Source organism: Pistacia vera, unplaced genomic scaffold, assembly GCF_008641045.1.
Source record: "Pistacia vera cultivar Batoury unplaced genomic scaffold, PisVer_v2 Contig6, whole genome shotgun sequence".
NCBI classification, from domain to species: domain Eukaryota; kingdom Viridiplantae; phylum Streptophyta; class Magnoliopsida; order Sapindales; family Anacardiaceae; genus Pistacia; species Pistacia vera.
In genome coordinates, this window is record NW_022196445.1 from 427661 (window position 1) to 442147 (window position 14487).

The 14487-nt window shown below is 33.2% G+C and overlaps 1 protein-coding gene across 1 annotated transcript; it reads right to left on the minus strand.

The window, feature by feature from the left end:
- Positions 1 to 2318: 2318 nt before the first annotated feature.
- On the minus strand, positions 2319 to 5943 carry LOC116110226. Its single transcript, XM_031396439.1, has 6 exons — positions 4993 to 5943; positions 3963 to 4018; positions 3652 to 3882; positions 3157 to 3448; positions 2837 to 3033; positions 2319 to 2726 (listed from the first exon to the last, which is right to left on the minus strand). Exons 1-5 carry the CDS (start codon positions 5941 to 5943, stop codon positions 2941 to 2943), a joined length of 1623 nt encoding a protein of 540 aa, XP_031252299.1. The 3' UTR covers positions 2319 to 2726; positions 2837 to 2940.
- Positions 5944 to 14487: the final 8544 nt, after the last annotated feature.

Genomic DNA, 14487 nt, shown 5'->3' on the forward strand with positions numbered 1-14487 from the left:
AGTTGTTAAGCTTTTGTTTGTGGTCCCAACAAAAGCTGTAAGGGTTTGTATGCCACATGTCTTAAAGGGATTGGGTGAGCAAGGACTATTTATTATCATCTTCTTCCTTGCATTTTCTCTTGAACCTGGTGCGTCCATTGATGTGCTCTTTGAAATTTTTCTAGAGCTTATTTATTTACTTAGGTTCCCTTTATTTGTTACTCATTTCTTTGAGTTTTGTTAAGCAGTGATTTTTTGTTTCCATCATCTTCTTCTTTGCTTGTTTAAGCCTGAATATACCTCTGAAAGTTCTCTACATATTCTTTGAGGTTTCTTTTGTTTTGAATCAGGTTTCATATGCCTTAAGTAGACTTACAAATACCCTGGATAAACTTTGTTTATTTTTTCATGGCTGGAACATGGGCTTCCATTGGTGATGCTTGATGGGATTTCAAGCTTTTGGAGCTGAAGTGCGTCTTCAGTGCTGTACCTTAAGAGGAGCTCAAGGGTGACCAGGTTGTCTCATAAAGTGAAGCTTGTTATAATAGTTCGAAGTTCTACCAAAAGGTGAAGTTTGAAGTGTTGTCATAATGAGTGTTTTGCAACTGATGTGTAACTTTGGCTTTGTAATTGAACTATAATGTTTACCATGGTAGATTTGCTTCTTCTAGACTTGGTCCCATGGACGTAGGCAGGTTGTTAAACCATGTAAATTTGTCTTGTGTGCTTTACTTTATACCATGAATGTTTAGTTTGTGTTGGTGATGAATAAGCAAACCCATAAGCACAAAATGAATAAGTTTAACCCATTCCGCATAAGTTTAATCAACTTGGTAAAGTGATAAAACTTTCATACTCATTTCAAATGATGTAAGAATATTAACATTTATCAAGTTTTGACTTGCTAAATGATTCCAAATAGAGGATTTGGAAAAGTTAGTTATGGTCTTGAAATCAATCTTATGCATAAGATTGAAATAAGACATTATCCCATACCTTATGCATAAGCAAAGCTCCTGCTTGGAATGCAAAATTTCGAGAAAGGTTTTTCACCTTTCAGACATGGAATTGAATTTTCTTACATCAGTCTTTTCAAGAAAAAGAAATGAGACAAGTTCCATATACTCCAGATATGGAAGTCTCATGTATGCAATGCTATATACTAGACTAGATATTAACTATGCAGTAGGAGTGGTCAACAGATAATAGTCAAAAGCATGTTGAGTTGTCACATACTTACGTATCGTTGGCGAATAGGAGAGTATATACTGTTTCTAGAGAAAATCTAATACCTCGTGGGTATACAGATTTAGTTTATTAACTAATCCAGATTAGAGAAACACAACGTTAAGCATGGTGTTTGCTCTAAGTAGCAAAGCCAATGAGTGATAGATATAAAACAATCTTGGTTTGTTGATTCCACCATGGATATTGATCTTATAACAATCGATGTGACAGTTAAAAAAGCAATCTGACTTGTATCTCATGAAACTTAGAGTAGTTCCTAGAACAATATGGTCCATAACACTCTATAGTGATAATGGAACTGTGGCTAATTGAGGTGAACTAAGAAACCACATCAGAGGAAAGCTTTTCAAAGAAAAGCCGGAAGTTGTAAACATAATACATTTACTTTAGTGCAAGTGGGAGTTTGTTGGGACTTATGCCCTACAAGCAGATTCGTTTTCCATTAGTATGATGAATAAGGCATTATTCATCTATGCATTGATAAAATCACATCTTAAGGTTTCGATTTTCATGTTAATAATAAGAACAGTTTTTTATGGGGGATTCATATAAGGAAGATATAGTTCTTAATTACAATCTGAAAAAGTCCGCAACATATATTTATGGAAAACGAATATGCTTGTAGGACATAAATCCCAACAATTTACAGTTGAAGACGAGGGTATTAATGACAAAAAAAGAAAGGGGGGGGGGGGGGGGGGGGNTTGTATTGGCCAAAAGTTTAGTTAAAAATGTTAGAAAGAAATTAGAATTTAGCCAAAGTATATATGTTGTGCCATTTATTAGATTGAATTTACAATGATTAATATGACAATATAGATTAATGTATAGAATGTAGTCAAAAGAAAAGAAGAAAGAAGGGCATGAATAATAATTGAAGTTGATGGTCATGTAAGAAAATGTAAATTTATGGCGTTAAGATTTGTATTTAGAAAGTTGTACGAGGTATATTTGTTATATTAGAAAAATATTAGAGAGTTCTTTAATGACATGGTTAGGTGATGTATAAGTTTGAGAAAATCAAAGGGCTTTTGCGTAAATGGGGACAGGGTAATTAATGTAATCCATCGATGAAGAGTTTCACAGGTAAGGAACAAAAAACAAAAGATTAGACAAGCCAGTGGTATTGCCATTTTTTTTTTCTTTCAGTTCAAAATCTTTCTTATGCACTGAAAAAACTGTAAATCATTCTTAGCTATTCTATTTTCATTTCAAAACAGCTGCTCAGGGCTGGGGAATCCAGGTGTTCACCTATTAAGATCTTATATACAGAATCATCACCTCTAGTACTATACTTTTTTTTTTCCTATATTAATTTTTCAAATGATGGCTCCCTTAAAGATGGTTAGGAATTCATTGACCAATCATAGTTCTGGTATACAATATTTATGGGACCTCCATCACTCAAGAGGTGAGTCAAGAGACCAGCTTTGGTTGCATCCAGATAACTGATTATCCACTTCAGGATTTCTTTGTCCTGTCCAAAATCCGACTTGAACCTGTGGCACAACAACGTTATAACATGTAGTTAAACAGATGATGAAAGACCTGCCAATGAATAATGTTGAAGCAGATCGCTGTAACCATTTATACAAAAGATATCACTCACCACTTGATGATCCGCGTCAGATAAATTGTCCTCCCATCCAAATTCACTTCAATTCCACCCCTCTGAAAGAATTCTCTTGTAGCGAATCTTAGATCAGCTTCAACTCATTGGGATGTGAAAAACCTCACCGTGGGACTTGATTTTGTTCCATTGCATAGTCCAAAGTGGATTAAAGGATTCATTTTCTGAGTAATGAGCTGCCATTTTATTCAGTAAGAATAAAAAGTTCAATATATCTTCAGATTTCATGAAATATTTTTAGATTTCATAAAATTAATTTACCCCTACTTAACCAAAAAAAAAAAAAAAAATTAATTTACCTCTAGGCGCTTGTCTCCAGAGCCAAAGGGCTTGACTAATGAGTAGGTACCCCTCCTATTGCTTCTGAGGATTCCATTTTTTATTGTACTCAAGGAATAGGGATACCCTCCAACTACATATTGAAAATCAGAAAAGAAGGATTTCCTTTCAATTACTCCCTCTGGGTGACCTATCCTAATTATAGCATGGATGACCATGGCATTGTACAAGTTCAAGAAGAAGGCTAATTTCTCATCTGCTGAAAGTGTAAATAGGTTCACCCGATGAAGATCTTGAGCTAAATTAACATATCTGCACTCACAGCAACAATAAATTATAATAAAACAATCAATATTAGAAGGTTATATAACACTCAAAAATATAATCAACTCAAATTCTGTTCATTAGCCAAAAGAATATTATCAACTCAAATAAGATTAATATTCCAAATATTACACTAAATATATACAAGTGTGTGTGTGTGTTCAATTAGTAAGAAAAGAAAGCAGTAATACCTTCGAAATTCCTCACTTCTGCTGATGGCCACATAGTCGACATGACATCTATCATCAGAGGCGTAAAACTCAAGTATGGCAGACATTATCTTGTTAAGTCTTTGTCCAACCAAACTGGCAGTCTTAGGCTCAAAATCATTTGTGCATCCTCTAAAATTATAGCATTTTGGAATATAGGGTTCATGCTCCAGGAAACGATAGAAATGGTTTCCATCTTCAAAATCATTTTCTCTGCATTAATTAATTATAACATAAGCATAACCAAAGTTAATCACCATTTGATTAATTTATTATTTTTACATGTTTCTTACCCGAAAACGTGATGGATAAAATGCTTCTTGCTCAGCTGCTTTCCAATCTCAACGCCCTACATTTTTAATTTGCATCATTGTAATACAACAACTCACAACTACAAAAAGGTAAATCAGTCATTTCTTCATTCTGAATTTTATCACTTGTTCAATTCCTTCCTGAATGCAAAATTTCATTTATAATTTTTAATAGTTTTAGAAAAAGGTGTAGTATATAGTGTCAAATAATAATCATGGAAAATAAACAAAAATGACCCATTTTCGAAGGACAATAATGTCCCTCTAATCTTGGACTATTTTCGTAATTTGAATAATAAATTTTTGTAAATCGTGGCAGAACAGGTGCGTCACAAAAACATATTTCAAACTCATATAGAGCAGAATGAACATGCGCATGTGAGTTTTTAATACTAATTGATTGTGTTTTGTTTAACTTGATTTTCTTTCTGACCAACATGTATTTTGTTAACTTCAGTACGAAGTAAAATTATTATAATTAATTCTCTAAAACTTTGGGCCTTCAAATTTCCAGTTCCTACAGCTACAGTCTTAACAACATTTCCACGGGATCATAACTGGACCCTCCTTGCTCTAGCTCTTTTAACTCTAAAGAAACAGATAAATTAAATACAAAACTGATCTACACAGACAAATATCAATTATAAATTAAATCTATGATGTCCATTTACTGTGATTATATCAACCTAACTGTGTATATATACACACAGTTCCATTTTAATTGTTTCTAACCAATGATATGATATGATTGTTTATTAAAGTAATTAATTAATTATGCTTTTAGAATTAGGAAGCAGTTATGTAATAGCGGGCGTTATCATATCTCCCGCGTGCTCGCCATCATTAAGTTGACAAACAGTAATTTTTCATTTTTACCATAAAAAACATGAAAAAGCAATTTCTGATAAAAAAAAGTTCTAGAGATAATCAGATATTTGTAAACACACCAAATCAAATAGACATTCAATATTTCTCAAAATCCAATTTCAATATAAAAACATTCAAAACGTACCTTCCTCCTGCCGCAATCCAAGTGGTGGAGCAATACCTCCACCATCTCACTTCCAGCAAAGCAGTTTTTAACAATCTTCATCTTCATCAGACGGTCTTGAATTGGCAACTTCTGTCTTAACACCCTAATAATATCCAACAAATCATCCATGGATTCGTCATCATGATCATCATCAAAACCATAGACGGGTGGTGCAGGTGCATCACTAGAACATTTCTTCACCAACATCTCCCTGAAACGATGGTCAAAACTCCCACTATTCCTCAAAGAATTCAAAGCCACCAAACCTCCAAACAACTTATCGTTGAAGAATATCTGCGGCACCTGAGAAGATCCTGTTCTTTGTATCAACTCTTTTTCTCTTTTTGGATAGACGTCGATATTAATTTCAATAAATTGCAATCCTTTTTGTCTAAAAAAGGTCCGAACAGCTGTACTATCTCTGCAGTTGGATCTTGAAAAGAAGCTTATGCGGCCTTTTATATCATGACCATTTATATTTATATTTTCATCTTCATCTTCGTTCTTGAGCTTCACTACAACTTTGAGTCCAGAGATATTGAACTGAGTTACCTCGTCCGATTTGATCATTACAGTTTCAGACCATGCATCTGCATCGATGTTTTCTTTGAGAGAAGAGAGTGTTTTGGCGATTGCAGCAGAGAAGTTGTTGGTTCTTTCACGAATAAATTTACCGATTGTAGGCATGTCGAGGAATGAATTCTCTGTAACTGGAGGAGGAGGAGATACTGGTGAAAGGCCAGGAGGAGCTTCTGGCTTTGGAAGCTGTGAATGAGGTTGGATGATCCCCACTCCATCACTTTTACTTTTAATTGAATCTTCAACGGCATCGCCATTTGAATTTGAATTTGAATTTGAATTAGAATTATGATCTGGAGAGGGATTGTCGGCATTTTCTGAGAATCTATTCAAAATCTCTGCAGATTCCATCTTCATTTCTCTAAGGAAATGGAAGAGAGTAATAGTGTTTGATGAGAGATTGACAAAATTAACAAAAGCTATAAAAGTGCTAGCGATGAATTCGGAGAGGTTTTATGGAGGAGAATATATGGGAAGCTATAACAAGAAGAGGTCAAAGACGTGAAGACAATAAATAATTAGAAAAACAAAAGAAATCTTTCAGTTAAAAGGCGACCAAGCACTTTAAGCCGGCTCTTTGATAATATCCACGGCCCCACTTTCCGCGTACCAACCAACGGAAACTAATTATTCATTATACAAGTACCATTCTGCCCTTGCGAACTAGCAGTTAAATTTACAGTTATGGTAAAGGGTATGTGGGTTTCATGTCATTTGATTTTTGACTTAGTTCGCCGTTAATTGAGGTCAAGTTAGTTGATACAGTCTAGTGTTGATTTGGATGGGTCAAAAGTGTTAAAAAGTCAGTTTATGCTTAGGTGAACAGTGAATTTCCATGTGGCGTCCTTTACCTTCTGATTACAAGCTTTCGAACGTGAACACCGTTTAGATATAATATAAGTAATAATTAGGCTCTAAGATTTAAACAAGTTTTATTACAAGTCAGAATATTATAATATAAAGATATTTTCATCCAAAAGACAATAGTTGTTAACTTAATTTGTTAGATAAAAGAGAAAACTTGAAAAGATTTAAAAAACAGAAGAGTTTGTCTATTTTGTTCACAAGATAACACAATTGACCATGATAACAAAGGGAAAAAGTAACCACTTGGCTTCTTGCCGTATGACAAGCCCTTAAGTTATCCAAATATCTTGTATTCGAGTATCAAGTGACCACTTACTACATTTGTAACTTACTTGGCTCATTGAGCTTATAAGGTGTTCAATGGACTTCAGAAAATTAGTTAAGATGCGCGTAAGGTTTAGATACCTTTATCACTAAAACAAAAAACAAGAAACAAGAAACAAAGGGACAAAGTAATAAATGATAATTTTTCTAAGTTTCGTCTTAAGGAACTTGCCTATATAGTAATAATTATCTATCTATGGCAAAAAAAAAAAAAAAAAAAATGTTAAATTAAAGGTGTAAAATGAAAGAAAACATTTATGTAAAATTGTTTGAGACAATAATTTATATTTTAGAGTTATGACTACATCTTTGAACTTGTAGGTACGTAATAACTCGCTGAAATGAACACTTTCTTATTAAAACCAAAATATTTTTATGTTTTCAAACATGTTTAAAGCTTCTTGGCACGGATTTTTCTATACTTTTGTACTATCATCATCAAAATCATCTCATTCTTCTTTTTTTTCTTAGGTATCCAAACCCACTTTGGAGCTTGTCTAATCCTCAAGGCCACGAAACAATCTACAAGGCTTAATGAACCAAGGTAATTATACAAATATGGTAGGTACCTCTCCTATTATTAGAACACAATACCCCCTAGGTATAACTAACCTCAGTGGTTAAAGGGTTTGTCATCTGACCATAAGGTGAGAGGTTCCTTCCTCTTTTGTCTAATTGTAGCAATTAATAATTTTATTACTTTACCTCTGTACCACTTGCATTAAGCATCAGTTATGTCTATAGAGAAATTTTATTGTATAGTAACTATACCTCTAATAAATTTTGTAACTATACCTCTATTAAGTTATAACCTCCTCATAGTAATAAAATTAGTTTGATCTAACCCTCAGTTATGTCTATAGAGAAGTTTTATTGTATTATGATTTTCATCTTTCAAATTATTATTTTTAAATAATATAATCATTAGAAAAATTGTATAATAAAAAAAAAACTATTTTTCATTGATGTAAACACTTGTTATTTTAATTTTGTTGGATAAAAAATAATTTTTATGAAAAACAATTTTTTGCATTTTTTTTATGTTCAATATATATATATAAGACAAAAGCNAAAAGAGTAAACTTGAAAAGATTTAAAAAACAGAAGAGTTTGTCTATTTTGTTCACAAGATAACACAATTGACCATGATAACAAAGGGAAAAAGTTACCACTTGACTTGTTGCCGGATGACAAGACGTTTAGAATCCAAACATCTTGTATTTGAGTCTTACCAAGTGACCGCTTACTACATTTATAACTTACTTGACTCATTGGGTTTATATGGTATTCAATAGACCTCGGAGAATTAGTTGAGATACGCGCAAGGTTTAGATACCTTGATCATTAAAAAAAAAAAATACAGAAAGGGATAAAATAATAAATGATAATTTTTCTAAGTTTCATCTTAAGGAACTTGCCTACATAGTAATAATTATCTGTCTATAGCAAAAAAATATATGTTAAATTAAAGGTGTAAAATGAAATAAAACATTTATGTAAAGTTGTTTGAGACAATAATTTATATTTTAGAATTGTGACCATATCTTTGAACTTATAGGTACGTAATAACTCGCTCACACGAACACTTTCTTATTAAAACCAAAATATTTTTAGGTTTTCAAACATGTTTAAAGCTTCTTGGCATGAATTTTTCTATACTTTTTTACTATCATCCTCAAAATTATCTCATTCCTCTTTTTTTTTTTTCTTTTTAGGTATCCAAGCCCACTTTAGAACTTGTCTAATCCTCAAGGCCACGAAACAATCTACAAGGCCTAATGAACCAAGGTAATGGTATAAATATAGTAGGTACCTCTCCTATTACTAGAATACAAGACTCCCTAGGTATAACTAACCTCAGTGGTTAAAGGGTTTGTCATCTGGCCATAAGGGGAGAGGTTCCTTCCTCTTTTGTCTAATTGTAGCAATTAATAATTTTATTACTTTACCTATGTACCACTTGCATTAAGCATAACTAAGTCAAACAATAATTTTTGTAACTATACCTCTATTAAGTTATAACCTCCTCATAGTAATAAAATTAGTTTGATTTCACCTTAGTTATGTCTATAGATAAGTTTTATTGTATTATGATTTTCATCTTTCAAATTATTATTTTTAAATATTAAAATCATTAGAAAAATTGTATAATAAAAAAACTATTTTTCATTGATGTAAACACTTGTTATTTTAATTTTGTTGGATAAAAAATATATTTTTCTGAAAAACAATTTTTTGCATTTTTTTATGTTCTCTCTATATATATATATATATATATATTTGTTTATTATATGAATAATCATATAAGACAAAAGCGTTTTTGTGTTTTTTTGTCAAATTTGTGTGTTAGATAACAATAACAAATTATGCTAATGACGGTTATCTTTTGGACGGAAATATCCCTATACTATATCGTTTGGGCTTACAATATCACTTATTTAAATCTTTAGGTCTAATTGTCAATTACACTGAACCTAATAGGTATTTATATTACCAGGTTTTTTTTTTTTTTTTTGTTTCCAAATATTGTCATTAAAAAAAGAAGCCTAAACTATATATACAATAAATATCTTAATTTTGGGTAGAACTTAGAAGAACTTTTGGTATTAATTAAAATAATAATAATAATCTTTAAGAATAACATCTCTTCCTCAAAAATTCTTAAATTCTAAAAATATACATAAAAACCCACTAAGACTCAAATTTGCATTAAAGACCTACAATCAAGGTAAAGTAAGATAGATAAGTCACATGGATCTCATCGAGAAGAAATGGATAATAAACAGGAAGTCAAATATAAAGGAAATTGATATTTGACCTTCACCATGTGTTTTTAGTAGTAGAGGTGGTAAAAAAGCCTGGGCCCAAAACAAGATCCTAGGACTGTAGGTCTACAGATCAGATTTGCACAACGGAATACAAATAAAAACTTTGATCCATAAACCTTGAGCCCTATATCTTATACCCGTTTACGGAGTTTGCATATGAAACATATATTAAACCAAAAATCAGAGTTTCATACCAGTATTTGGAGACTCCTTCAATCAACACAATTTGCTCCTACTTCAAGTTAGAAGTGCACTTTCGGTATCCACATGAAGACAGGACACCGATCACCAAGCGGCTCGATGTGCTAGCCAAAACTGCAAGTATCAAGAATGGGAATGTAGAATTTTTCTCAGAAAAATTCTCCTCTTTCAACAATGGAGAGTCCACAGTCTAGGAGAGTGAGGGAGAGAGAGAGAGTGGATGGCTAGGGTTTTGTTTTTGTGAAAATTATTTTTTTGTTTTTGATTTTAAACACCTAAATAGTGTACACCAAAAACCCTAATTTAATTTTGAAATCATATCAAATAATTCCAAAATTAAGTTAAATATATAATTACCAATATCAAGGTAATTTCCCACATGGCATTTTATGTTTCTAATTCAAACTTGAATTTGATTTATATTATCATTAATATTAATATTATTCAAATATTAATATTAATATTAATATAACATTTAAATACATATATTTAAATATATATATTTAAATACATAATCTCACTTATTTTAATTTCCATATGAAATTTAATATAGGCAACGACCTCAGCAAATTTAATTGCACTGTGAGATTACCGAAATACCCTTTCATCTTAAAAGACGAAAATACTCTTTCACTTATTTATCCTTAATCTATCTTCTATGTGTATGACCCGAAGGCTCTTCATCATATCAGCAGTGAGTAGTATCACGATTGACACCCAATCAATCGTCTCACTAAATATAAACCAAGATTGGCCTCTAGCAAGGCATCATGGCCACCCAATAGATTCGGATTCAGCGAAATAGCTTACTTATCAATGATATGGTTATCATGCAATCAAATCCTTTCATCTTTCATTATCTCATCAAGGTTGAGGTACAGAAGTAATGTCAACCTTAGATATCCCTGACATCTCAGTATTCGGTTATTAGGCTAACGATTGGAAATAGATTGGATTGAGATACAACTCAATCACACTGTGGCCACAGATTTAATGTCGTTGTCATTTACCGAATTGCACAGTGAGATAATCGCTCCCGTACTTGAGAGTGATGAATCTTTTGTCAATCCATTATGGTCTTGATATACTTCTTGATGTAGCCAATCACTATCGTTTTGATAGCTCCAAATAGAATTACGCTGGAACACTAGTGTCAAATTACACCAATTATTGCACAAGGTGCTCTGGTGATTGTAAGTCTAAGGATCACATGCACCACCATCCGTTAGAGGATTTATTCCACAGACACTGGGGTTACCATCTATGTGGAATCCTCTAGTGGGTCTGTCTGGTGAACTCACCCATGGCAAGCACCCATGTATTGCACCAGGTTGTTGGCAAACAGCCTTGACAAGTGAGATCAATCACTGCCTTTCAACAAGGTCGTTCAACACTATGATAGCCTTACCGTATTATATGTGTCCCTAGTCAGAATAATACTGGGGCTACAAATATTTCTAGAATAGCCACCATATGTGATCGTATGGTTCTCTCTATCAATATTTGAAACACTTGATACCCTCGTTACGATTCTACCATTCTAAGGACATACATCACAACATATAATAAATATGAATTACATAATATAAAAAGCCTTTTTTATTGATTATAAAAATTATTACAAGAGTCAACATTACAAAATGGATTGGCTCTAAGGTGCCTACTCTGACAATCTCCCACTTGCACTATAGCCAATCACTCATGTATTTGATACCAAATGATATTAAGTGGTTTTCATGCTTCTGCTGCTACAAAGCCTTTGTCAATAGATCGACGAGATTGTCATTAGTATGTACTGTGCAAATATGCACATCTTTTCTCTCAACCATTTCTTTGATGAGATGAAATCACCTAAGTATGTGTTTGGATCGTTGGTTAGACCATGGTTCCTTCGATTGAGCTATTGCTCCATTGTTGTCGCAATAGACATCTATTGAATCAACAATAGTGGAAATCACACCAAGTTCGGTGACGAACTTCTTAATCTAAACCGCCTCTTTGGCCACATTAGATAATGCGATATACTCAACTTCTATTGTAGTGGACTCTATAATGCTTTGCTTGGAGCTCTTCCAGCTCACTGCAGCTCCATTGAGACAAAATACAAAACCAGACTGGGAACAATAATCATCTTTATCCGTTTGGAAACTAACATCGTTGTATCATCTAACAGCTAGCTCATCTTCCCCTCTATAAACCAAAAACATATCCTTAGTCATTTTTAGGTACTTAAGATGTTCTTGAAAACTACCTAGTGACGTCACCTGGATCCGATTGATATCTACTACAAGTGCTTAATGCACATGAAACATCAACCCGAGTACATAACATGGCATAGATGATGGATCCAATTGCTGACGAATATAAGATCTTTTTCATCCCATCTCTCTGATCTTGTGTTTTAGGACACATGTCTTTTAAAGAGATAAACATCATGTGACATCAGAAGAAATCCTTTCTTGGATTCTTCCATACTAAATCTCTTCAGTACCTTGTCTATGTATGCACTCTAACTTAAGCCAAGAAACCTATTTGATCTGTCACAATAGATCTTTATCCCGAGGATGTAGACTACTTCTCCTAAGTCTTTCATGGAGAAACACTTAGATAATCAAGTCTTTATCGACTGCAAGTTCGGTATATCATTCCCAATAAGAAGTATGTCATCGACATATAACACCAAGAATGCAACTGCACTCCTACTTACGTTCTTGTAAACACATAGCTTATCTTTGTTCTTGATGAAACCAAAGTCTTTTACAACTTCATTAAAACAAATATTCTAGCTCCTAGAAGATTGCTTAAGTCCATAAATGGACCTCTACAACTTGTATATCTTATCAGTTTGTCTAACAAGAATGAAATCATCGGGTTTTGTCATATACACATCCTCTTCTAGGTTTCCATTCAAGAAAGCTGTTTTGATATCCATCAGCCAAATTTCATAGTTGTGATATGAAGCAATCGCAAGCATAATTTGGATAGACTTGATCATGGCAACTAGCGAAATTTTTTTTTTTCATAGTCAATGCCATGAATTTGTTTGAAACCTTTGGCAACCAGTCATGTCTTATAGGTGTACACATTGCCATCCATGTCAGTCTTCTTCTTGAAGACCCACTTACACCTTATGGGTTTTACCCATTCAAGTGGATCCACCAAAGACCATACTTGGTTATGGTAGATGAAGTCCATCTCATATTTCATGGTTTTAAGTCATTTAACGAAATCTAGATCTGATATAGCGTCATCGTAGGTTCTGGGTTCATTGTCTTGGTAGACCAGTACATCGCCATGTTGAGTCATGAGAAAACCATAACTCTTGGGCTCATGATGTACTCTTCCAGACCTACACAACTCCTGTGCTAATTGATGTGGTTCACTTTGATCCATAGATTGTGGAGTAACTTCCTCATGATGTTCAACCCCTTCTTGTGGCACATCATCCCGTCCTTCGTCTCATGTATCTTGTGGTACTAGAACTTCATCGAGTTATACTTTTCTCCCACTATTACCTCTTAGAAGAAATTCCTTCTCTAAGAAAACACCAATACAAGCAACAAAAATTTTGCGCTCTTCTAAGTTGTAGAAATAGTATCATTTGGTCTCCTTAGGATACTCCACAAATATACATTTATTAGATTTGGGTCCAGCTTGTTTGAAGTCAATTTCTTGACATAAGCTTCATAGTCCCAAATTTCAGATAAAACAAATTAGGCTTTCGCCCATTCTATAGTTCATATGGAGTCTTACCCTAGAATTAGGTATGTATAACTCAATTTGCCATCCTGGCATAGTTGTTACTTTGAGAATATTCATAGTGTCTATTTCAAGAACATATAAAATAATACGAAATTTTTCCATGAAGAATATTATTTATACTAAAAGACAATAATCCATTAGTAATAAAAGAAATATTCTTATTTGTCCAAAGTGGACACATAAATATTATTTCTAGAAACTGAGGTAAATCATAATAATCCATAAGTTCCAATAACAAGCCCGTAGGCAAAGTCAAATAATAACATCCCACAGCTAATGTAGCATTTACGTGCTCCATTTCCAACTAGTAGGTCCACATTAATACAAATGTGAGAACCACATCTAGTGTCAATGACCCAAAATGTAACAAGAGATTAATAGATCTAATACACACCTTTAAAAGAAAAGGCATTCTTCTTCTTATTCTTCAGGAAGGCCTTACCACATTAGAAGCAAACTACCTTCCTAGCCTAGTTGATGTCAACCCCAGACTTAAGAACATCTTGATGTTTGGACTTAGGTTTGGGTTTAGCCTTAGCCTTACCTTTACCTTTGACCGCTTCTTTACTAGTGTTAGCAACTAACATCACTGGTTTAGACTTTTAAAGTCTTCTTTTAAGGTTAGGAGTTCAAGAAGAGTCTTCTTATTCATTCTCATATTATCTATAAACTGAGAATAAGAATCAGGTAAGGACTGTAAGACTAAGTCGATTGTCAAGTCATTGTCCAAACCACAACCTAAAGTCTCAAGCCTTTCAACGTACGCAATCATCTTGAGTACATGAGGTCTAACTTCAGTACGCTTATCCATTATGCATGTTAACAACTATTTCGACACCTCATACCTTTCATTATGTTGAAGGTATAAAATCATAGTAGAAGGACCATGTTTTTCATATTGCTATTGCAATAT

Coding starts and splice junctions, on each gene's coding strand:
- LOC116110226 (XM_031396439.1), bottom strand. CDS start 5,943: ATGGAATCTGCAGAGATTTTGAATAGATTCTCAGAAAATGCCGACAAT. Junction 4,019..4,992: donor TGGATTGCGGCAGGAGGAAG/GTACGTTTTGAA, acceptor TTAAAAATGTAG/GGCGTTGAGATTGGAAAGCA. Junction 3,034..3,156: donor CTGGAGACAAGCGCCTAGAG/GTAAATTAATTT, acceptor ATAAAATGGCAG/CTCATTACTCAGAAAATGAA.